Below are 27341 nucleotides of genomic sequence, written 5' to 3'. Positions count from 1 at the left end.
CTTAGCTGAAAAACACTTTATTTTATACATGTGGGACTTTGCTTCCACATGTTTTGTTAGTTTTATTATAATTTGTTTAGAAAGAGCACGTTAATAATATAAAGCTCACTGAGTCTTTAAATGTGCCATCACTGCCTTTCCCTGTCATAGCAGAAATCTGCTAAGGTTAATCACAGGAAAAAACTTCTTTAACTAAGGAGCAGGACAGAACACAACACACATAAAATGATGATGACTGAAGACAGGAAATGGACAGGCTCTTTCCCTTTAGGGGATAGAGCACATTTCACAACCATGCTGTCAGAGGAGTTCCCTGGTATATCCATATTCGAATAAAATGTATTGTTCTCCCTCATTGATAAGGCTGAATTTTCTATTCTTGAAAAATCTGAGGTTAATAAAGATGACTTCCAGATTTGAAACTACGGATAATGAGAAGTTGCAGGGCACGAAGCAGCTAAAACTAGATTTGTTTCACTCCTACATGCTCATCTGAAAATTCCTGGAAATACTTGCTGCAATACATGATCCTCAAATGATGCAGCATGTCATTCCCTCCCTTGCTGAGTCAGCTTTGTAAAGAAAAACATTTCTTCTTCGCACTGGTCTCCTTTAGGTATCAGGACTAGCTAGAACTAATAAAGAATGATTCCTATTAAGCAGTGATATCTGAGGAAACTAAAAAAAAAAGGTGAATATCCTCCCACCCCCCCCCCCCCCCGCCGCAATTTCCAGGACATTGGAAGCAAAGTTAACAGGAATAAATTAGTTCTTAAACAGCAATCCAGAATAGTGCCGATTTCATGAACACCTAAAAGCCAGATATATGACTTTTATATGAATACTGACAAACTGAAATTGCTCAAAACCCAGCAATGCCACTATAAGTTCCTGAGGACATTTTAAATAATATTGCACATTTTAATGGGCTTTTTCTTTCACTATTATAAGCAACAGGAACAAAGAAAACACACACAGTACTGATGCAGGGTAGTAATTTCCCTCTCAGAAAAAAATCAAAATAGCCCAACCGTCAGAATCTCTAGTATTTGTCCTCTTTTAAACTTTTTTCATAGCACAAAAACTACACACACAAGGTAAGAGAGAGGATAACTACCTCCCATAGCTCAGAGGAAAACCTGAGATAAATTTACAAAGTCACAGCCTTTTATAAAGCTCAACCTGTCCTGTGCCTACAAATATTGAAAACATATCTATGCATACTCAAATACTACTCAATACGTACAGCAATACAGTTGTTATTTGCTGATGCTTGTATGCACCTGAAGAGGGAGTGTACACCATCAAAAGGAGAAAGTGCAGACAACCTTCTACTAGAAAAGAAATCAAAACAACCTTTATGATCTTGATTATACTCAGAGACACCCATTCTAGCTCTGCTTCAGGCTGGTAGGAGGAAAATGCAAATAAAGTCTTTGAGTAAGACATGTTGAGTTCTTCATCTGTTTATCAATCTTTACTTTTGGGTTTTAATCAACTGTCTATACAATGATAATTTCATGCTGGTGTATCCATCATTCATGCAAAATCTATTTACCAGCAAGGTTAGGGGCAACTGTACCTCCACAGTTCCTGTCAAATGGTTTTCCGATTGTCTTGAGAGCTCTCTTGGTGTGGACACAATGGATCAAAGTCCATTCCTGCATCTCACTCTGGTTATCCTTGTATTTCTCATTCCCACCACCTCCACTTTGAACTTTCACTGCTGCAATTTCAGATCTTCACTTCTTGCCCTGACCAACATGATAGAGAACAGATTATCTTCTTCCACTGCAGTACGTTTTGTATATTACAAGACTCACACACCTCTTCCTTAAATTCCCCTTTACCAGAACAACTCTTTCTTCTAAGTCATGTTTTCTAGGACTTGGGTTAACTTTCTTGCTATGCCTTGGATATTCTCTAACTGATAAAAATCTTCCCTGAGGAGCAGCCCTTAGAAGGACACAGCCTGACCACCACATATTGCCACTGCAGGACTGAACAGAAAAAATCAGTTATTTTACAAATAGCACTTCCATTTATAGACCCTGATGTCAGCCTTACTATTGCTGCCAAGTAATCAGGGTCACATCACAATCCATGGTATCTCCCCAAGGTTGGGCTTTTATTTTGTTTGGATTCCCACACCCTGCCCTGGGCTGCCATTTACACCTAGTTATTTCCCAGTTCTGAGATGTCAGTATCAGACATAAAATTGGGAATTTGATTTTTTTTTCAGGCCACCTCTCTAGCGAGAACCATGAAAACCTTACTCTATCCTTTCAAGCTGCACAAATGTTTTGAAAGTTCCATAATCTTCAGATCATTAAATAAAAACAGTGAAGAGGGACTTGATAAAAAATTGTTTCCTTCCTGTAAACTCAACAATCATATTAAAGTTATTTTCCAAATGTGGTTTTCTCTAATCTGTGTTTCCCCACCTTGTTAATAAGAATGTCATTCAATACAACATCAGGAATTTTATTAATGTCAAAATATAGGACATCTACTGCCTCCAGCAAACAACTCTGCTGTTCAGAAATCATCCAGGCACCACCACATGGGATCCACTCATGAACAGGAGCGTTAGGTTCAAAATGGAAAAGCAGTCACAAAAATAGGAGATATTTGCATTGGCAGAAGGGAAATACAGACAGCTGACCATTTTTGCAGACTAGAGGTTTAAAATTTCTAATTGCGCAAATAATTCTGTTGCTCATTTTAAATCGTTAACATTTCCAGCTCTCACTGTGACTGCCCAGAGGTGATTTTTCTCTGGAGACTGTGCCTCTAATGGTGCCATTGTACTGGCAGCAGTCTCAAGGGCTCCTCAGCTGGCACAGAGGCTGCAAGTTCTCCCTGTGCTGTCAGCTTTGCAAACACTCTGGTGCATGTTTTATTAAAAAAGGTTTAGAAAGGAGAGCAATCCCTTACTGATGATTCAAACACAGGAACTCAAGAGAACAAATATCAGGTTCAGCATGGAACAGTCAGTAGTGAGATGGAGTTATGGGGACACTCCCCATTATGTGGCAGGGCAGACACACTAACTGCATTGACTCCTGATATTTGTGCCAGAGCCCAGGATAGACTGTTAAAGGCAGGGAGGAAAAATCTAGAAATAACATTTCTGAGCGAGGCATGCTACTACTCCACTTAACAGAGCATGGAGGCACAGACATACATGCATTTACTCCTACAAAGGCAAGTGGTGACAGAAAACACAGACAAAGGCAATGACAATCAAATATCCAAACAGCTCAGAACTTTCACAGCCATGAAGGTTACTTGCCAATTTTCTGTGGGCTGACATCATTTTAGGAAAATACTCAAGAAAAAAATTCTTGTTTGGTCATATGTATGGACATACTTCACAGGACTTTAACGTGTCTGGAGTTATGACACAAATCAAGCAATTCAAGTAATAAGTAATAACATGGGAACATGGAAGAAGTCAACTTGGTTGTATTAGATGGATAACAACTGCAAAGCTGGTGCTGGGCTCCCATCCTGACATTGTGAGATTGCCAAACTGTTGGGCTGAATGCAGACTTTGTGGAGCTTTGAAAAAATTCTGATAATTTAGGGATGGGTGGAATTTTACAGATATGTGCAAGACTTCTAATTGTTCAAGAGGCCTGTGATGACCTTACCCTTCTTTTATATATGAGAAAAAAAGTGGTCATCTATGTTCCCCCTCTTTCAGGCACTGAACATTAATAAACAAGAATGGATATCCTCAGAAATTTTTATATTTCACTCTAACGACCTGAAAGTTCAAATCATCAACATCAAGCACACAGCAAGTGAAATGGCTGGGTTCTTTTTTAGGAAGATTTAGAGCCCTTCATGTTCAGAAAAGAGAATATTGAGACAGGCACCAACTCCAATTGACCGCCTTTTCTCTCTTAAAATACCCTGGAAGTTACAGAACTTTTTCGTTCTTTACTATCATGACTTTTCACAGAAGTCATACTGAGCACACAGACAGGTAAAAAATAGATATGGAATGAATAACCCTGTTATTGAAACATTCAACCATTAGCAAGATTTATGGAAGCACAAGCATGTGCTTTCCATAAGCCAGCATGTCTACTCTTACAAAGCAAATTTCTGAGATATCTATCTGATCATACACTTCCTAAGGCCTTTTGCACTAGTTTGAACTATGTAAAATGCAAAAATATGTAAGTTAGCTGCAGACACACAGTAAATAACACCCAAGATTTTCCTCATCAAAAACTGTTACAACTAAAGAGAGCTACTATTCAAATGTGTTTAACTAAATTGTAACATTTATTCTGAAAACCAGACCAATTTTAAATATTAGTATTTATTTTTGCATTTCATCCCTTAATTGTAATGCTGTATGGTCAAACATTGCCATATTGATAGATTGAGAACTATCAGTCAGGAAGGATTTCATGCTGTGTACACTGAGGCACTGATGCCAAATTTAGGAAACAGTCACAGGACGCAGGATCCCCTTGAGACAACACAAAGCATGAAACCCTGCCTTGTCCAGATGGCAATTGGAGCAGACTGACCTCACACCTTTGATATCTGAGTAACCATCAAGAAAAGACTGAGCAAATTTTTGTCTGAACAGTAAAAATAAAAATCTCATTTAGCCACTCTGTCCCACAGATGACAGCAGAATGCTTCCATGGGTAAAACTCCATACACTGATGATACGTTCCCAAAAATCTGGAATACAAACCCATTTATTAAAGACTCTGGGTGTCACCACACATCAACAGTATCAGACATTATGAGAGACCAGCAACACTCAGCTCGAAAGAGGTACAACACAACTCAGACTGCACATTCCAGTTGCAACAACGACTTGAGATGGGAACATCTCTTATACAAACCTCTTTAAAGGGTGAAAGCTTTTGGTTAACAATTATTTGATCAGATTTTAGTGAGTGATGAGGACTCTGAATCTCCTTTAGCTATATTGAGCAGAAAACTACATTGACATCAGCCATTCCCATCACAAACAAAACCAGAACTTTAAAGTTCTACACGCGCTGTAGGAAATAACACTGGCTTATTGATAGATCTGCCTTCTGCAGACAGCTGCAATGCAGTGGACAAAATCTAAGACAACCAAGGGGCTGAAAATAGACCAGGTTAAAGTACACAGAGCTCCACATCAGCTCATCTGCCCTTCTTTGATTCTGTAAGAACAGATGTACACTATCTGCTAATTATCTTCCTCTATGCAACAGACTCCGATATTTTGCTCGGATATTTTTATAGCGTACTTTGATATTTTTATCATGATTGGAAAAACAATTTAGATAAGGCAAGATCTAACTAAAAGGCTTGCCTAGTCATCATTCTCATAATTATTTAGGGCTTACATTCATCCTTCCTATGGAAGCAGTTTGCAATCTATTCTGAACAACTCACTAGGGATGATAGTGCTTGAGCTGAGAGCTGAGCTTCTTCGAAGGTCAGACACTCATGGAATAACCATTATGCATAAGCAAATTAGGAAATTTGGATACATATTTGTAATAACAGAATTATAAGCTCTTAATACAACGTATTGCCTCCTTTTTTATGGATTGAGTTAATTTTTGGCTGGTCAAGAGGCCTCATGTGTTGACTTGTGAACATGTGGAACCAAGACTGCTGTATTTTGAGTCCCAGCTGGAGTCTCCTTTGTGAGCTGTGTTCTACCTTCTGGTAAAATACATGCCGTACTCATCCAAATCCCTGAAGGTAAAGATGACTTTAAAAAGCCCCAAAAATGCAAAAATATTTTAAAAAAACCCCACATAGAACAAACAGCTGCTCTAGGTTGCCGTGTGTTTAGAGAAAACATGCTGCATCTCAAACCACACAGTATTTTCCCTGTAAGAGAAAGAAAAATCACAAAATTACATTGTTTCTGTATAACCTGACATCCTACTCACCTCTAGAGCAGCCATATTAATATCTCAGTATTCATTCACAATAACATTTTTCTAGTCCAAGAAGAAACAAACTCAAAGAAGTAGTCAGAGGAGCTTGGCTTGGTGGGAGGTGCTGGCTAATGCTCAAGCAGGAAAGACATGCGCCAGCCCTTTCAAAAAAAGCTCATCTTCCAACAGCAGATTTCATACCCAGAAAAAAAGTGCAGTTTTAATCAGCCTAGAGAGTTCCCTGTAAATGCAAGTCATTCTAAGATATAAAGTATGAAAACATGTACAATACCTGTTCATGTGGCCATTACAACTATGAAAATCATCCTTAAATGATAATTACATCACTGCTTTTACAATTTAATGTCTGGCAAAATTATGGACATACCATATGTAACAGGCATATTGACCTAATTTATCAAATATCTTTTTTAAAATTCCTTAAAATCAAAAGCAATTTGGCATCCAGCCATAGAACAAAGTGTCCCTGAGTACAGCTTCAAGGCCACATAAGAGCTAGCACATGTGTAAATATGTGCAAATAGGAACTCACTGTTCAGTTACAAAGACCTAGCTTCAAAAAAAAGTGACTAGAAGTCTGTTCATGGATCACTCAGCAGCACAAGTTGACAGGAATATGCACAGTACAAATACTACTTATATTTACGTCATGTTCAAGAATCTCCATCCAAAATAAAGATTTTTTAAAGTATATTTTTTAAGATATAATTTTTGTATGTAGAAACAGAAATACTAGCTGACTGACATTCAGACCTCACAGTCATTTCTCAGCAGATTTTAAATATTTTCTGTGTTTTGCTGTGTTCATAATTCCATTACACTCATAATGAAACACAGAGATACTGAAGTTAAAAAAAGCATTTTATTTTTTAATGAAAGTTAACATATAAAGCAAGCAGCTTGTAGTTTTGTAATGCAAGCAAGTTTCCCACACCTATACAATCAATTCTACAGTAGTATCAGCAGTACATAAAGGGTCATTGAAAGGGGAAAAATGGGAAAAGGGGAAGGAGAAAAAAAGAGAGGGAGAGAGGGAGGAAAGAGAGAGTGAAAGATCAAAAGGGCAAAAGAGAAAAAAGAGCTACGCTGTACATAGTACAGTATAGGGTAAAATGCTAATTTTGGACATAGTGAAATTTTCTGCAGCTTTTCTGCCATCATAGCATAATGTAAAACCCAGTTGTTTAGTACCATCTTCCCAAAAATGAATAAAATAGAGAGAAGTAAAAGATCTTCTTGGGCAGCAAGACAACAACTTTGATAGGATGTTAGGTTGATTTTGCAGGAGAAAACTGTCATGCATTTAGCTAAAGTGCTGTGGAGCTTGCAGGACTTGAAGAAAGTTGTCCTTGAAATCTGAAAGGAAAGCAATACTCTAACTAGTACAAGTGCACAGTACCATCACTACCTACCTATTCTACAGCAACATAAACAACTTACAGTGTAAAGACATTACTCTTGGAGCACTTTGATGCACATCTGCTCCCCTGTTAGCTGCATGTGGAGAATGAGAAGTCCCTTGGCATGGATGCCATCCCTATGATAATAATTCTCATAGAATAGGTGTCGCTAATGTTACTCTTTATATTTCTCTTTTGGACTGCAAAGAAGATAGAGAGGTGACGGAGGAGGTACAACTGACACTGAAGAAGGCTTCAAGCATCAGCACTTTGTTTATCTAAAAGTTCCTCACACCTTTTCTGTGTAGCCTCCCATGGGCAGCTCCATGGAGCTCTGGCTCTTTCTCTCCTTCTTCTCTCTTCCTTCTGCACTTCCAGCTGGCTCCTTCCTGTCCCTAGCACGGCCACCTAACCCTGTGTGACTCTTGATGACATCTGACCCCTTCTGTCCCTCACACGACCTCCTGTCCCTTCCTCCTCACAGCACAGCCAGCAGACTCCAACTGACCCCAACCAGCTCACTCACTCTTATCACACCCATGGCTGTGAGGGCAAGGCTGTTCACTCTTTGGTAGTTAATACAGCTGCAATATATCGGGGACAAGATCGCCTTCAGCACTATCTCCATCTGTCCTCCTACAGAGAGGGACCATGGGTAAAATTAAAAAAGTCTACTGTTGTGCTCTTTGTCCTTTATAGAATTTTCCCCATGTATTGTGTCAGGAACAGGTTACAAGCATCCAGACACAAAAAGTCCCCAAAGGAATAAAATCATAATTCACAAGCAAAAACGTAGCTTACCAGCATTTCAGTATCACTCAGGTTGTCTGTGTAACATTCGAAGATCATTCTTCCAGAAATCAGCTGCTGAAGGGATGATTGTTCCACCAACAAACTGTTGGTTCCTTGGAGTCCCCTGATTTTCACTAATGGGCTCCCATACAGTCAGATTCAGGTGTCCGCTGTGCTTTTATGAAACTTGTTCCCATAGCAGCCCACAATAGGTGTGTTTGCCTTGAATAAAGCTGTGTCTGATACTGGACAAACATCCACTTCTAACGTATGCTGACTGTCAATTAACTGTGGCTAAAAAGTGGTGATTTATCAGGAAACTGATGCATAAGTTTATGCAAAATTCACAAAATACTCAAGTAATCAACTTTGACCCATCAATGAAGTGCCTGGATTCAGCAGAATACTTGATCCCATTCATGCAATTGCAGACTCCTGCTGTTAACAAGGTGTTATTTCCAATGTTGCATGGCACCAGTACACATGATGTCAGAGTGGAAAGTTGTTCATTACACTGAGACAAATACTCACTCCCACATTGTTTTTCTGTTATATTACCCTGTTTTTATGTGAGATTATTGGCTGGGCTCAGGTAACATCTTGAATTCTGGCTGCACTGACACATCAGTCTCCAGATGAGACTGGCTTGTATGAGAGGAAATTCACATAGTGGATTGCTCTGCAGCTGAGGAATAGAAGTATGTTATACCACAAGTTCCAAATCTCTGCATTTCCAACACACTCCTGCAAAACTGACCCATACCATACCCAATAAAGAAAACGTGTATGTTGTTCAGTCATAGAATATAGAGAATTTCCTTTTAAATGCGTATAATAATGAAGATGTTACTGAGCCAAACAGCATAATGAAAATTCTGAGATCATTATTGAGGGGAAAAAAACCCCTTATTTTGAGAGATTTTAAACCATAACAAGCAGTGACAGAGACACTTCAGTCTATATAATGGGAATAGTACCTGTGTAACTGAACAGAGAGATATGGAACAGATTATACCACACCAGGTCACACATGGAAGAAAAACTCTATCGTTAACTCCTTATTAAATTACAAGGCTACTTGTACAACATACGGATTTATTCAGAGCATTCTCATTACATTGTCATTCTGTTACATGACTTATAACTTTTTCACAATGCAGGTCAGACATTGTGAAACTTAGGTTTTATTTCAGATCAGTAATGGTAAATACTTATTCCTGATTCTGTAAGGAAGATGTAGCATCCCAGGACAGGATAAATCAGACAGAAAACTTCAGTTAAACTTCTTCACTCTTATGGTGAGGCACTGGAACAGGTTGCCTGGGAGGTTTTTCAATCTCCATCCTTGGAGTTTTCTAGGCCAGATTGGACAAAGCCCTGAGTAACTTGGCCTGACCACAGACCTGACCAGGCTCTGGATGGTTGGAGGTCAGCTGGGGGGTGAGAGGCAATTATGGACAGCAGCTGAAGCCAGTGGTGCCCTTCTGTTAAATTCTGGTTTTGTCTGGTTGAGATTAAAGGTATAAAAGGAGAGTGATTTCTACAATAAACTAGATGGATGCATAAGGGGGTCTGTGTCTATTTGTTCCCCATTGCTACAGTATACTGCATTCCCTTTTAGATTTAACTCCAGGTAGCTTGAAAGCATTAAGAGACTGTTGCAGAGCTCCTGTACAATTCTTTCTTCATTTGCAAACACTGCATCACCTTGTTTGTGCTGTGAGAACTCCCAGGATGCAGGGACTTCTGCAAAGATGTATTGAGATATAATGAAAAAAGGAAAATACTTCCTTCTTGCATACCTGTAGGGTAATATATCGCGGGTGTTTTTTGAGCTCCAGTCTGAAAGCCCCAACCCCCAGCTGGGTGTGGGGGCGTGTGTTACCAAAACCTTACAAACACTGGTTCCCTTGCACACAGCCCACCCTGATCATATGCACTGATGGTGAATCTAAATTTCCTTCCCCTCTTCAGACTACACAGAAGAATCATCTACTGCTGGAGATTATTTTAGCTCTTCCTGAATCATCCTATCTCCACACTGAAGAGGAGTCAAGGATTTCCTGTTCATTTTCAGTGCATCATGCTGCTGAAATTACACCTTTTCTCTTCTCAGCATACTTGAGATGAAATTACTGAGGACAAATAAAGAACAAAGTACCTGTCCCAAGGAAGCCACACTAGAAGCTGATGGTGCCAAAATGGCAAGGGACCTGTGTGGAATTCACCACTGTTTGCTAAACAACCCACGTCTCTGCTCCACACACACTGCTGTATGAGTTGGATTGGCACAGAATCTAAATTAGGAAATCTGAATATGGAGATGATGAGCAACATGAAAAAAGGGGCACTTTGATAAGACCACCTTCTGCTGATAGAGGAATATCCTCTCTGCAAGGCCACGATGCAAAACAGACTCAGCTGAAGAGAGAAAGGGGATGGAACACACACCACGTTTGATAAAAGGAAGAAAAAAAAGAATTAACAACTTTTCAAATTCTAGTTGTCAGTGGCCCAAGCATCATGTGCTTACCTTTTCCACAGTAGTTGGAAGTCCCGTGTTGCCATGGTATCCTCCTAAGCTGAACACCCCTCTACTGGGCACGGCAGCTCCTTGCCTGGCATCAAACACATTCCCCAGAAAAGCCTTGCCTGGTCAGCTCCTGGAGCTCTCCCATTTGTCCCGTGTGACCTGATTACAGCTTTGATCGATGGCCAGAGCAGCCATCTGCAAAGTACTCAAAGCTTCAGCAAAAGGCTGCTTTGATTTCTTTTCAGTGCCTTAAAAGTACTCATAAAGTCACCTTGAGCACACAAAGATGACTTCTCTTTCTCTTGTTGATGAGCTTCCACAGATGATCTGATTAGAAAGTGGTTGGTACTGGGCCGCAATGCCACGGGGAGGAATGATACTGGTTTGACTCTGATTGTGGCTTTTTCCAGATTCTCTCACTGAATGGAAGTTTTTAACCTAGTGTGCTTCTCTGGTGGTTTTGTGATGAAGCAGAAAAAAAAAAATCTATTGATTCCTCCTGCGAGCACCCCAGGCTTTTACATAAATGAAATGTCCTGAAAACAATTATTTCTCATTCATCAGCAAAGCATTCCCCCTGCCCCTGAGTGCTTTTCCCTGGTCAGCACAGCTGCATGGGGAGCTCCCTGCCTGCCAAGGCTGAGGACAGCACGGCTTTGATGTCTTTAATGACTCTTGGTTAATACACTATGGAAAGTGTTTCTGAGGATATGCTTCTGAGGAGAAACTCAGTGCATTCTTGTTTGTTCCACAGCAACAAAGAAATCGGAAAAAAAACCCAAAACCAAACCAAAACAAAAAAACAACCCCAAACCACTGTCACAAGGCAGACCCTGAATTTTACCTCAGTATAACACAAATATAGCCAGGCCTAACATATTACGAAACAAGATAAGAAGGAATTGAAGTAAATTTTTGTCTTTATGTGCCAGCACATAATTGAAATGGACAAAGGTCCAGATGTACCAGATGAATCTTGAACAATTTTGTTCAAAAATATTCAAAAGAACCACAATAATTTCTGTTAGGCTGAGGATTTGCAATATGATATTTTATTAGTTTATAGGAATATGAAGTACTCATCAAATTCTCTTGTACTTGTTATTGCCTTTGAGCTCTCACTAGTCTTACGGATGATTAGCTGAGATATTCCTTTCAACAGTTACAATTCCAGAGAGGCAGGAAACAGCAGAGAAGTAAAATCATTCTCAAGAATCATCAGAAACTCAGCAATACATTCTGCAGTGGCAGAGGTAGGGTGCAGAACAGACAGGTATTTACTGAGTGAAGTCCATATTCAACTAGAAAAGTAAAAACTCTCTGTTGCCTGCAAGTTGGGAAACTAAAAAATTAATATATAGGAAAAATGGTTTCTCTTTGAACCCTGCTGTTCAGTATGTTGGAGAATAAAAAAAGAAAGGGAAAAGTAGAATACCTCAGAGTAGACCTCCTTGGACAAGAAAACTCACAGGTTTAGAAGCATTTTAGCAAAACTGAATATTCAACAAGCTTCTGCTTTTAAAGGACCTCAGAGTGTAATTAGTTATACATGGTAAAAAACAGGATTTCATTTCTCAAAACTGATCTTTTTAAAACTAATGGGGAATAGTCTTCTCTTATACTTTCCGCATCTCACTAAGACTGCCCTAGAGTGATATAGGAAAAATGCTGTCTCTTGTATCTTAATAATGGCATCACCCCCTCTGTGTCATGTTTTATATTTTATACACCTTTTGCACAAGATTTTCTAATTTGCAAATTAATCTATACTTATGCAAATCTAGGTTAAAAAAACCTTGATATTGGCCACAAATTTCAGTAAACACAATGACATGAAGAAAAAAGAGGTATATCTAGTTCGTGAATCCCAGTAAGACTTAGTCATCCCAGCAATGCAGAGAGATGTCAAGACCTTGTTGGCCATTTAAAAATGCTGTAAACAGAGAGAAAGGATTTGCTCTGACCCTCCAGCTTCCCACCTTACACATACAAATGGAAAATAGAAAAATACCAGGTACTTGCTATGAGTTAAAAGACACTGTTATAACAAAAAATTTTCTCAGTAAAAATCTCTGTAAGCTTGAATTACACCGATAGTTTTCTCACAAATTAAAATCAGCGTAATATATATATTATAGATAATATATATTACTTATCTACTGGTTGTGTAATAGCTGGATGCAGGCAGGAGACTCTGAATCAAATGCTATCAATGGAAATTCTACACCAAACTACAAAAAAACCAAAACAAACTAGATTTTATCCACTCTCAGTGCAAAGTCCATCACTACATTTGCTGCTTGTGAATATAAGTACACAGAATTTTAATGACAGCCTCACTCTGCTTACTTATGCATGGAAATTATTTCAGGCAACAGTGTCACAAGAATTTTAGCATATCTGTAAATTCCAGTAAAATTAATTAAATTTGGACACAAATGCACAGCATATTCTTAGATGCTTTCTCAAAAGGAAGTTCAGCTGTACTGAGATCTTACCAGACTATAGCACAAATTAAACACAGAAATCCCACATATTTCATAATACAGAACTTATTTTAAAAATACACGTACTTGTGTACTGTATATTAAAAGGTGGCATTAATCTTGAAAATTCTGATACAATCTTAATTAGAATATTAAATAACATGTTTGCAATATCGTCATTATAAAAGTGATCATGAATCTTTTTCAGAGAAAAGAAAGCTTTTACTTCACAAGTTTTATCTACATAAAAAGTTCAATGGACACCAACCATTAAATCAGTATAAATAAACAGACTGTGTATCTGCATTGAAAGTTTAACTACAACACAGTGGTTAGGAAAAAAACCCACAAAACACCTATTTCAAGGACAATTCTAACCTCTTGCCTTCACTTATAAATGGAAACAAGCTGCCACACAGTTCAGCAGTAAAGGAGGATAAAGAACTGATAATAATCCTTGTGCTCCTCACATGAACTCCAACAAGGCATTTGAATGAGACTTCTAAAGCTGTAAATTGTCCATCAAAACACAGAATAACTTTTGCCTCAGAATAACTTCTAATCCTCATGCCACAAATTACTAATCCATCTGGAAAGCTATTTTTTTTTGCATGTGTTTACAAGGATCTAAACATCATCAGACAGAAAGACAACTGGGTTAGTAGCATGGGGGGAAAAAAAAAAGCAAACTGAGCGAAACCTGAAAAAAACCAGAACCCGACAGAAATAAAAACTCTAAAGCAGTTGACGAGAGAATAAGTAGGATTTGCAGAAGTACTTACAGCTTTCAATCTCCAGCGTGCAGTTCTGCTCATCCAGCGGATATCTCCGCAGGTCCATCATACAAGCAGCTGTTGTCGTAATTCTGGGAAGGAAAGAGAAGAATTTGTTAACGTGCCTTGTGCCAATCTTGCCTTGATCACACTTTGTTGAAAGAAGAAACTGCATTTCTATATAACTGATGCTCTGCCTGGTTTTACTTGGGTATCATGTGTGCTGCTTGCCCGTAAGCAGTGCTGTCCCAGGGAGGTTATCCCAGCCTGGTGGCCACATGCAGCTTCCCCTCGACATGAGTATTTTCTGCTGACTGGCCAAAGCACCTGGGGAACCTGCCTACACACCATTAAAACAATGAGAGCACTGGGCAGCAGCCATTTGTCCAAGCTTTCTTCGAGCTGAACGGCTGACCAAATGAATTAGCTCAAACTGTAAAATCCAAGAGGATCTCCACAGTGGCACCCAAGATGGAGCAGATGGAGTGGCTACAGCACATGCAAGCACTAAGACATTACAGGATCAATGTCTTTCCAAGGTATTAATGAGAGACTGGGTGACCAACAGTTTCCTTCTCAAAATCCTGTCTCATGTATGAGGTTTACTACTGGCTTTTCATAGTAGATGTTTAGAATGTTCAATAACACTTCAAACAATTCTTGTACAATCTTTGTTCTGATAAAAAGACTTCAGAGAACTCTTTCCTTTGATAGATCTCATTATTTCTCCTTGAATACCTAAAAAGTGTTCATCAGTGGCAGAAAATTAGTGTTGCCTGGTCAAAATTCACTCAAAATTGACTGTAGCAACTACTTCTGCATGGTACTTAAGAACCTCCATAAGTATGCTTACTGTCCTATCCTACTAATCTCTTGGAGAAAAGGAACATCTTTTGGCACCAAGTTCTTTCTTCATTCCATACAGGGGTACTCACAAAATTGCTTTGGATAATATAATGTTTATAATCAGTGTGTGTTACCAGAGATGCTTCACAAGAAAGCTTTTTGGAGTGGGACAAAAGCAAGGGTAAAAAGACTCCTTTGGCACCATTCAGTGAAAGCCTTCCAGCTTTTAACAAAATCAGACTGCTGAGGAATGCGTGTGTGTTGATAGCAAATGCAACTGCAGCAAGCAGCAGCACATATTAGTAAAAAAACCTCTTGGCAGTTCATAAGGAACCTCCTGACTCCTTATTTTTAAATTTTAAGAAAAATCAAAGAAATTGCCCTGTTCCAGTATCAATGTAAGACGGATTATTTTGGGACAAACTTCAAGAAAGGTATAGTGAGACCAGAAAAGAATTACAGCCATAATGCAAATCCATTGAAATAAAATCAGAAATCTCTCCTTTCCTCTACTCGTACCTCCCTCATATTTTTAGCCTGGCTTCTCACATTTATAGTAACGTAGAAAAAGTTCTCTTTCATCTTCATAATTATTTAAACAGCAAAACTACCTTTGGATAATTCTTGGTGGTTCCCAATTCATGGTGATTAGCTAAATCAAATTCTCAAAGAAAGAGAGTGCAAGAATTACCACCTTGGAATACTTTTAAAGGCAAGAGACATGACCCACACTCTTTCAGACAGAGAAACAGCAGTTCATTTTAGAATTTGGGAACACTTAAAACAGGCCCAAAGCCTCTCCCCCAGAGCAGAGCTGTTTCAATTTTCACAGCAGGATTAAAAATATTTTTATACAGTCTGTACTAGTGCAAAAAATGTAACATTGTGTTTTGCATAATGTAACCTTGAGAACAAACAATGAAAAAGTGAAAGCTTTTAAAAAAACAACTCTGTGACTCAAGGCACTGCAGTCATTAGGGATTATACACAATAACAGGACTCTGAAGCACCACATGAAATGAAACACATCACAGAACTGTCTCTCTCATACACTCATCTTTTCATCTGCTGCTAAAGAAAGAGAAACCTTGTGATATTTTATGATTCCTAACAATGAAAATGAGTTTTCATCTTCTTCTTTTATGAACTATATTTTGAATGTTGGCTGATTATGAAGCACAAAAAAAAGCAAACCCTGAAGCATCACTAAACTGACTAAGTAAAGTATTATGAAGTAGACCTAGAGAAAACTTCATGTGTTAAAACAAGCACAGCTACACTGCAAAAAATCTGCACCACCACTGACTTTCAGGGAAAGTAAAGTTTGCGGTCAATAATTCAAAATAATTCAGATAAACTCTGAGAAGGCTGAAAATCTGCTCCCCTCCAGATCTTTGGAAGGTTTGTGATTTGTCGGAAATTCGCACTACTTTCAGAGGTCAAATGTGAAGGCCATAAAGAACTTTTTTTAAACACTTCCAAACTTAAAGTGAGGCAGAAAATACCTGTATTATAATACTATTCCAGAAGTGCTAGTAGATCTTATTTTTCAGTTTTTTGCAGGGAACAGTTTTGCAAAATTGTACAGATTTTGCTTTTCTGACAAGTTCAAGTGGGATTTGAAATTCAAAATAGCAACTTAAACAGTTCTGACACCACTAGTGAAGAAACAACAGCACTGGAAGACAGGAAAGCAATGCTAATGACGTGTGGAGATGGACAGAATCCAACTCCCTCTTGGAGCTGCAATGGCTTTGCAAAGCTGTGGAGAATAAGCAGTAAGAGAAAGTTATCTCTGCCCTGGAAGGAAGCAGCCCTGACCTGTAATTACAGGTTTACAGACATGCAGAAATGATAAGCAAGAGGATGACAGTTTCAGACAGCTCTCCTGAGTGGTTGTACAAGAACTGTGTAACACCCTCCTCTCCTGTTCTAGCTCTAACAGATCACAATCTTCTGCAGTCAAAGAGAGAGTGAAGCCCCGGAAAATACAAAAACTAATTATTTCTCTAAATGTATGCACATATATCCTGTTGAAAGCAGAGTGAGATTCTGTTTCAGATTCGTGTATCTGTAAGCTGACTGACTACCCATTAACAGCATCAGGAGCAATCCAGAGAGCTCACAAGGACAACAGACTGAATCTCTTTATCGAGGACTTTATAAGAATTCTCTGTGTGCGGTGACTGGGAGTCAGGAACTCTCTAAATTAGTTACTGAATAATGTACTGCAGCCAGACCCACTGTTCATCTTTGCTTCTTGGAAAAAGTCCTCCTGCATGACAGCTGGAAATACCTGGGGCAGCAGCAGCCAGAAAAACAAATCTTAAATACCTGGAATTTCTGGGAACAAAACATCAGTGGGATAAATCTCTCTCCTGGATGAAAGCATCGGATTTAAACATATGTCAAGGCTGATAGACATATTAACAGATCTACTTTTAAATAAAATAAATTTATTGCTAATCAAAGTTCACAGAATTTTTCCTCCTTCTGTTATTCACAGAAAAGAAAAGCTTCCCTTGCAGGTTAAGAGTTGGTTTTAGGAAACACCAAACAATAGTGACGTTTCCAAAAATTCAACATTAAATCTAAACATTCAGCTACTGAATCTTTCAGTTATAAATCAGCTATAAACTTTCAACTGTAGACAGCATATTGAGTCTAGTGTAGTTTTACAAAGAAAAAAGAACAGCTGTTTTATTGATGTTGATGTCTCTATTTGAGATGAAACAATATACACATGCTACCGAGAATCTGTAAAATGCTCTCTTCTAACACTCCTCCTCAACATTTCCTGAGTATTCCAACCGAAGTGCCAACAGCTCACTTTTCTTACTCCATTTAGAACTCATTATCTAATGACACGTAGATATTTCCCCCTTGTTTCTGGAGTGTGCAATCCTTAGGAAGGTGCTCTCCGAACGCACTAAGTGTATTTGTCAAAGCTGAAAGGCATAACCATAATAAAAGTTAAGAATATGAAGGATATGATACTAAGGCATTATCTAAATGTAATACAAGAGACTTGTATTTGTAAACTTTTGTAGCTGATAAAACACAGAGTCAGAACCCACACAGAAACTTTGACCTCATTAAGTTTTTTTGTTGCTGAGACTGTTGGTAAAAGAAGCATACCAGATTTTTAATAGGAAACTAAAATCTCTATGCCTCTGAGCTTTCTTGGGAAGATGTTCTGCATTTCTCTGCCAAAGTACAGCCTATTGTGCCATCTGCATGCCAGCAGGGAAGAGTCATGAAAAAACAGAGAAGTGGGCTCTTATTTCATGGTTTAAAACTCTGTCACAGAAGAATCAGAATTTTGCTCCAGAGTCCCACTCCATCTTCTGCTACACTGCTACATATGCAGCTCTATAAATTGTTCTTTAAGTGAGATAAAATTTCCTATGAACCTGTCATTGCGTCCAAAATTCAGCCACAGCATCATCCTAATTTAAATCCTTGCAAAAAGCACACATCACGCTGCAGTAAAATCTTCTGCTACAATAATCTCAGCTTTAGATTGAATTCATTCAAACCTTTCTCTGAAGTAATAGGCTGTTCTCTAGAAAATAACACCTATATAAAATGGCAGAAGAGCTCAGAGGAGCACTTCGCAATTTTAATATTTTATCACTAAGAAACGTATCCTTGTCTTTCAGCATTCACTTCACTTCTCCCTTTCAAAAAAAAAAATAAAGAAAAGGGAGAATGCTAAAATGCTAGAGGACTTACAGAAAATGAAACAATATGAGCATGATCAGTAGTAGGAAACAAGCAACCTTGGAATTAAGATTTAGTACATCTCCTCCACTTATCCAGAGTTAATAGTCCTTTTGCTTTACTAACCACCACTGAAAACCTGAAAGTCTTACTTTCAAATATTTCACAAAACATGTTCCTTATTCTGGCTGGGAAAATCACAGGTCTGCTTCACTCAAATAATGTCAGCATTAAAATGAAAAGTGCATTATTTCACTTTCTCTTAAAAATTTATACGGTTACCATCAAATTCACACTGCATAAAATAAATCATACATACAAAACATTTTTAAACCAGTTGTTCTGATATTACACCCCATTAAATACAGACTCTGAAACTATGGAAGAGAGCTAGAACTTTCCAAGGAGACACATGCATTTGGTGGGTTTTTAGTCAGTTCTCACTACCTAAAACAAGGTGCTTAGCTCTAACATGTAAATTACACTGTAAACATACCCTATATTAACAGTTTTTATTCCAGGAAGATAAAGTTCCTAATTAAATGAAGTCCTAGAGAAAACAGGGAATATCTTCTCCACAAAATATGCACTGCTTCAGTGCACTAATTGTGCAGGTAATACTGCATCTAAAAACACAGGAATAAGAAAGCACAAATTATCATGGGTAGAATAATATGAACTTTGTCCCTTAACACGTCTTAACAGAGTAACAACTGCAGTAGCCCAATGCCTATCTTAGGAAGAACAGTGTCTTGTTTCACCCCTGTGAAACCTGTGTCAGAATGTTCTGTTTTGTGGCCTTAGAAGTTAGCAATCCTCTCCTCCAAAACATCTGCAGGAGCCAACCTCCAGCAACCTCCCTCTGTTAGTGAGGAGCTTGTGCTCTGGAGAATGAGCTCATATAGAAACTGTAGTCACTTCATTATGTTCTTGTTCCATGGTTTCTGTGTATCTGATTTCTTCAAAACCCTCCCTTCTCACAAAATGCCACCAATCAAGAATATTACCCATCAGTTGCCTATTCCAGGCAACTGAGTGGAAGGTGTTTTCACTGTTCTGGAGGAAAAAAGTTCTACTTGAGTAAGAAACTAATGTGAAAGTCAAAACAATATTCAGTAAGAAGTTTTATGATTGCAACTTATTTAGTAATTCTTACAGAAGTAGTAAGATGAGAGCCCAAAACTCCCATTTCTCTGGCTTTTGTGAGTCAGACAGCTCATTTCCCACAGGAAAGTGTCAACAGAAATAATAAATGCAAGTGGAGTCGTAATAAGCAGAATTACTCCCAGATCCAAAAAGGTGGGGAAAAGTCGGTAAAAAAACCCTATAGCACAGACCAGAAATTATTAAGTTTCTTTCAACAACCCTTACAATAAAGCAGTAGCCCATGCAATTCTTACAAAGCATTGAAACAAAAGTAAAATGAACTCTCCTTGCCCTAAAACAGGAATCACACTTTAAAAACAATCAAACAGGGAGACAGTTAGGAGTCAGCATGAAGGTGAGCTGCAAGAAGCATAGTAGAATACCAGAGACAGGTTGTTACTACCTAACTCCATTTTTATTAGGAATTTTTATCCACACAGACTGGAATGCAAAGAGAATTGCACTGCCCCAGTGCAGGATTTCGGTTAGACCATTTACTTCCTATGCCTTTTCCCCCACTAGACAATCTACTATATACCTTTGCATTTCTAGCAGAAAAGGAAAGCTCACAAATATGTAAGTCCTTTCCTCTTCAGTCTGCTCTGAAAAACTTCACCTGAGCTAGTAATGAAGTGTTTGCTCACCTTTTCTTAACATCTTCTTCTATTTTCTGTCTATAGACAACCTGACCTTACCTAAAATGCACCAAAACCTATTTCAGTAGCATGTCAAAGTGACACACAACCATGATTTTCTCACCACAAGAGAGAATGAGTAAGGGAAAAATCCTTTTTCAAGCAGATCCACAACTCCATCATTATTGTTAACCCTGCTGCCTTGCAGTTACCACCATTGCTCAGGATGTCTTGAGTGCCCCAGTTACTGAAACTTTCTAGAGAGCATTGCACTAGGCCACCTTTATCCATGATGAAGTCTTATAAAAACGTAGATTTTTAAATTTTTTTAAAATTTTTTTTGGTTCTACTTTTCCTGATGTCAAAGAGGTTGTTGTCCCCCATTCCTTTACTCACTGAATAGGTCTCAAACCAAACTGTCATTCACCAGATACTCAGTTTAAAAATACAGAGCATGCTAAGGGATCTCCCAGAGTAAGAGCCACTGATACGTGTCCCAGGGAAGCACATCCTGAGCAGCCTGACCCACTGCAGCTGTAATGTGCTCTCTACTTGCCACAAAGAGCTCTTGCAAAATGCATCTCCTTACCTCTGGGAACACATCCTCTTTCATTCTCTCAGAAGTGAGCCACTATCAGACAGCTGTGGAAAATAATTTTATTTTTTTAAAATATCTCCCATGAGAGCTGCAAGCACATGCAGTTGCTCAGCACATCAGAAGGAGAATGATGTAGCCAAAAATCTCCTCTGTCCCCACACTTCCTCTCCCCTCATGCATCTTTGAGGCTTAAAACAGTGCCACAAGCAAAAAAGAGAATGAGAAACAGTCCCTTTTTGTCCTGCTATAGCACAAGCTGATTAAATCTCCTGTAATCTTACAGTAAAATAACCCAAATATCCTTGTAATTGACTATTGTCATAAGATCAATATCTCTAGCTTTGCAAATAAATATTTCAGCTTATTTCTTATATTCAGGGCAGAGAAAGAGACACGTACCCAAATATGTAATTTTACCCTACTGACATCCTTTCAAATATCACTGTAATATCAACTGTCAATAAAGGCCGAACACACACAAAAAAATAACACAAATGATCTTAAAACTTCAAAGCATCTGAAGTCCAGCCCTCACACTTTATGTCTACAATGCTAATGTATTACACTACCATTGGCTAGATTAGCACACTGACACTAATATCTCAGTTTGCTTTTAATTTTATTGAATGACCATTATTTGTAGTTAGTAGGTCATAATGCTTCATCCCTCTGTGGCAATAAGGGGATGGGGATGGTGAAGTGCATGGGTAGGTTGTGATGTCCGCAGCAGATTTTTTAAAACAAAAAAAATCTGCAGTGCACAAAAATGTATGTATATATGTGTGTGTATATATATACATATGTGTGTGTGTATCTCATTGCTACAGGTAAAACAGAAAGTAATATAAGGGATATTATATTTCAGTGAGAATGAGACTGTCCATGCTACATTTATCTTGCATCTACAAAGCCAATGCACATAATTTTAATTGCAAGCATGTTTGCATATTCTCACCTGATCAGCATCTCCAGGGGCTGTGTAAAAGCTTTTAAAAGGAAACAAGAAGAAACCAGCTTCCCCCACTCTCCTGCCCCTTTCTTTTGACTGCAAGATTTTTGACTTGATACTTTAAAACCCACATCTTTCAGGACTCAGCTCAAAGGAAAATGGGAACCCTCTTTTGCAATACTTAAAAGTATCTGTCTTCCTATATATATACAGTGGGTCTCAAAGTTTATGAAAGCATGATTTGAAAAGAAGAAAACAAAAATAGCTTTGAAACACACAGAACAATTCAATCAACTGTGCAGCCGTATCAGAAAACACTGTTAATTCCATTTTCTGTTCATATTCATCATGAGTGACAAGCAACACAAACATTCACACACATATATATACATAACAACATAAATAACATGTGCTTCTTCATCGCACTTGATGAATGCTCTTTCTGACTTTCAGGGCTTATCCCTGCAGCTGCATTTTCCTTTTTTTTTTTTTGCTGCCAAACACCATTTTCAATCCTTGCCAAACAGGCTAAGGATTGGGTGTCAGTGATTGGGAAGTATCTCACCAAGTTTTTATCCTTGATTTTACACAAATCTTTATTACTAATAATTCCTGAACTGTACTTCACTACTGCATCACCCAAGTCAATTTTTAGATTTAACACAGAGAATAGAAGCTTACCACAATATTAATGTCACAAGACCCCAATTAATACCTAGCACTGATCTATAATTTCATTCCTAAGAATCCAACTTTTTACCATTATTTTTCATCTAATTCTTTTTTTACACAATTTGATTTACTGATTGCTGTAGGTGTTAAAATAAACAATAAAACTGCTGTCAACACACCTATCATCTTATCCCAATTGGATTTAGATTTTGTTTTTTATTGCAAAAATTTATCATCGTATGACTGCAAAAATGTAGTAAGTATAATTGGACTAAATTATTCTTTTTTTTTTTTCCCCCAGCTCTGATGTCAGCAGATCACACACACTGCACACAGGGACATCATTGGCCAGTTTTTAAAACTCTGTTTAATTCATGCCCTTAGGAGTGTCTACATGGCAGCACCAAGGGCCTATTTCCAGATATTAGAGTGGTACAACTGACATAATACATAATGACCTGGAACATCGCACAGAATTAAAAGATCCAGTGTAGAATTACAGATAAGCCCTTGGGGGAAGGTTTTAACATTACTTTTGCAGCAACTGTTATGTCCATAGAGTAGTGATTACTGAATAGTGTCGAGTTTATCACTCAGGAATGAGAGCATTTTTCCCCTAGAACAGGGAGGAATTTAATGGGTCAACAGCACTCCAGGTAGTTAGATACCAAGAATATGAGAAAAAAAACCCAACTAAAAGCCAAAAAATATACATATAATAAACCCCAGCTTTGATCCTGGTGTTAATGTTGAGGCTGCACCATAGAGGTAGCACTTCACACGTCCTCTTGCACAAATACAGGACTGCAAGACCTGGAGATCCAAGTGTCACAGCACATTACAGGCATCAGACACTGACACCTCACCAAACTGCAGAAGGCTAGGATAAAGAGATTTTTAAGACAGAATGAATACTTTCAGTGCCAGAACTTCAATTAAGATTCAAATCTTTTAGTCCAATGTGGCTAATTACAGATGACTTTCAACTACTTTTCTCACTTTTTTTCTTTGTTAGAACTGAATTGCTCCTCCTCACCTGCCTGCCATGATCTACAGAAAGGCTGACACTGCACTGGTAAGTGGGCAGGAGACAGTATCAGCAGACAAAAAAGGACAAGCAACTGAGCTGCTAATTGCTCCTGAATTGCCTCATTTTTTTTTTCAGTGATGTTTTTATTTCCAGAAGATTTGTTTTGGTTGTATCAAGGATATCACATAATTTATTCTGCAGACTGTTAATTAATATTTTTAAAATTTGTATTATTTATCAATTAAAGGTTCAGTGCCTACGTTTAATCCTACAAGCTACCTAAGGAGATGTCCATGTATACCAAGCAGGACACCAAATTCTGCACAGAGTAAATAAGATCTGACAAACATGGACAGTAAAAATGGACATATTTTTCAGCCTAATTCACAGCAAATGGATTTCAAGTTACAAATTTCTATTATCATCGAATGACTTTAGGTAAGGCTCCTGCAGAGAGGGGAGTAAAAAAAAAAAAAAAAAAAGACAAGAAAAACACCTACAGATAATTTGTATATAAAATGCTGTAATGGGAGTTGGGAAAAGATCCTCCTTATTCATATAAATGCTTTAGGATAGGTCTGACATGGGCAAAGTATTCTGCACATTTTATTCTTAAACATTGCTATTTTTCCTGCTCAGGCTAATCTGGAAGTGGAGATCTGTGGGGAAAACCCATTTTACAGCTATTTCTGATCCTACTTCCTCTTTTCTCTCTTCTGACAGACAGGTCTACTGACATGCCCAAGCCAGTACAATTCTTTTTTATTTTGACAATGAAAAAATAAATTACTAGAATTGCCTTCTATCACATTCCAGATGTCACGTCTGGCCTCAGGTCCCTCCTCATCTATTATATCAGGTTTGTATTGCCCATTTCATATCTGATCTGTTTGGGACACCAGATACACTTACTGCTTTAATACATTATTGAAGCAGCAAGAATATTATTTTGAAAATGGGAAGCCATGTTCTCCTTGAACATTTCAAAATCATTACCTACATCAATTCAACTCAGCTTTAGGAAAGAGTTTACTGGATGTGTGAGAGAAGCATAACAATGAGTCAAATCTAATGACTAAAATTAACAGGCATCTAAGTTAACTCCAGCCATCCTTCTGGAATCCAATTCCCAAGGGCTTCATCTCCTCCTGTGCCAAAATTAGGATGCACAGTCACGACCTTTCTCTTCCTCATCTTAATTTCAGAACATTTGTAACTCTGTTCCAAACAGAAACAGGAAAACCACTCAAAAGACTTCTGACATATCAGCTGCATCATACCAGCAAAAAACTGAAAGCTTGATAAGCTGTATGACACACTGAATGCAGGAAATCTAAATAGAAAATCTGGATAGGGAATATTCAGTTGGTCCTGTCCTGTTTATGAAATAAAACCTTTGAAAGTTCTCAGTAACAGATCTCAGTGGCCAAACTCTAACACATACACTGCAAAATGCGCTCCCCCCAAAAAAAGAGTTTCCTCTTCATTACCATATTTTCCTACAAAAGATGCTTTTTAATAAATTAAATCTGTATTCCCTTAAGACAAGCTTCAGAAATCTTACGAAGGTCCCTTCTTTTCCATTCTAAAGCTAGTAGGATCCATCAGTTTCTGCAATCAAGGTTATTTGCATTTATGATGAACAAAGCCATTAGACTTGGAAGATCCGTGACTCTGACCTGCCTAGGATGACACTGCTCACAATCCCATTAGCAGATAGGGTGTGACCCGAGTCAGATTAGAATCACTTCAATTCAGATTCTTTGAGACTGAGGGTCTCGAAGAGAGTCTAAGTTCAACTGATCCTAATCAGAGTTTAATCAGGTCTCTGCTTCCCACAGGCTTATGCAGACAGTGGGTATCACTTTTAACATTCTGTGCAGCCAGAACTGCATTTTAACACTTCACACTGCTCTGAAAATTGAATCAATACAAGGCCTACATAAGAAGGATTTCTTTGTATTGTGTACATTTATAATTTAATTTATAAAACATCTGCCCCATTGTTTTTTCTGGTACCTTGTCTATACATGAAACTTCTCCAAGAAACAATTTAAAACTAGTTCACATTTGAGGTAGATGAAAAGTCAGCTGGAAAACGTCAGTCCTACCCAACACAGCAAATTTACATCTGATGAGAAATCAAATGTTTATCTCAAATATATCAGACTTGTCCAGGACCCATTCCTTCAATTCAGGGAATTTTTAAAGTGATCACTGTGTAGAAAGTACACCTTTTTCTTTCTTTCCTTTTTTTTTTTTTCTCCAATCAATCTCTGAAATTACTCCTATGCTTTACTTAAAAGTCTTTTATACATCAACAATAGGACAACACATGCTGCAACTCAGTAAATCAAATACAGAACCTCGGGAAGCATTTACTTGATTAAATGCCCAGGTGCTTTGAGGTGACTGCAAACACTGGCAATAAAGCAAAAGCACCACTGGCACAGCAGGTTCAGCCCAGAGCCATCCCCGAGGCACAGCAGGGAGACTGGAGCTGCTGTGTCCCCTTTACACATCCTCACCCACTCCTGAGCCCATGTGAGCAATGGCCATCCAGCCACAGCCCTTCAGCAGAATCTGCAGAACCACAGAAACATCTACATGTCAACACTATCGCTTACCATGGTAAAAAGTCATGGTAGCTTCCACTGTCCACCTGGCAAGAAGACCTTTTAATTTGTTTAATGTACAAGGACAACACTAACACAGTAACAAACCAGCACCCCTTCCATGAGGCAGAGTGTTCATGGGAAATATGCTGGAAGAGCTCTTTGAAAACAACTACTCAACAGCAAAGTCTTAGCAGACATGGGGACTTCAAGTTAGTGCTGCCTGCAATATGAGGTCAGAAGGAGAGGATGCTGTGAACAAAATGGCCACACTTTTATGGGTGAGCAGGTTTCCCAGGAGACAAGCACGGGATGATTAATGAAAATTATCTGTGCCATGTTTTAAATGGGTAAGACAATTCTCTATAAGCCAGTTTAGCATTTCTCATTTCCCAGTACGTGTTCTCTAGTATGTAGTTAAATGCTGTGTTAGGAGAAATATCCATCTATTTGAGTTTCACTGGGTTCATTCGGGGGTTTTTTAATTGTCACAACATATCAGTATTTTTGATACAAATTTACTTTCAGATATTTCAAGCACTGACCAGAATTCATCACTACTGTCATGCATTACCTGTGTTCATTTAACCTAATGCTAGAGCCAGTGACTCTGCAAAATCTCTCTGAGGCGGTAAATCTCATTTTTAACCATAGACCAGAAATTTAGTGGACAATGTCAGCAGTTTAATAACTCTCCTGTTAAGGTTAAATGTTTTTCTCCTGCTGCCCCTCCAAGCTGACAAAAGAGAAATCACATGAACATCAGTACTGCATTACAGAAAGCATTCTTTGGAATTTAGATTGGAGTCTGTTTATATTGTGATCCACATTTCATAGAGACAAAGAAACTGAGGCAAAAATCAGCTTGCTCAAATGGCTCCACTTTGCAGAATTTTCAACAATAACCATCTCAAATTTTTGATGCTGAAAGCATTGTGAGTTTGTTAGTGGTGCAGTGGATCTGTCTCAGCTTTCCATTTACTCCAAGTCTCCTTCTATGAACAGATTCAAACATGACTGCAGTGCCTTAAGAGGGTATTAGTAATTTCTCTGTTCTTGGAATAGCAGAGACACTCCTAAATTCAGAATCCCAGCACCTCACTCAGAGAGAAAACTTCGTATTATGCAAAGCCTTTGCATTTTCTGTTAGGTGACAGAAACCATGCTCTGGGTCAAGACTACAACTCTGTGTGGAGGAAAACCA

The 27341-nt window shown here is 38.3% G+C and overlaps 1 protein-coding gene across 3 annotated transcripts in view; it reads right to left on the bottom strand.

Annotated features, from left to right (window-relative positions):
• The window catches only part of GABRB2 (gamma-aminobutyric acid type A receptor subunit beta2), a 137109-nt gene that overhangs the window by 45825 nt on the left and 63943 nt on the right, over positions 1 to 27341 (bottom strand). For all 3 annotated transcript variants that reach the window (XM_066196849.1, XM_066196851.1, XM_066196852.1), the window contains exon 7: positions 13933 to 14015. In XM_066196849.1, the coding sequence (XP_066052946.1) occupies positions 13933 to 14015 (83 nt within the window). The remainder of the gene's footprint in view (positions 1 to 13932; positions 14016 to 27341) is intronic.

Source organism: Chamaea fasciata, unplaced genomic scaffold, assembly GCF_029207755.1.
Source record: "Chamaea fasciata isolate MVZ Bird 193981 ecotype frontalis unplaced genomic scaffold, bChaFas1.0.hap1 SCAF_15, whole genome shotgun sequence".
Lineage (NCBI taxonomy): Eukaryota > Metazoa > Chordata > Aves > Passeriformes > Sylviidae > Chamaea > Chamaea fasciata.
The sequence above is the reverse complement of the archived record's forward strand: the minus strand, read 5'-3'. Positions and strand labels throughout refer to the sequence as shown.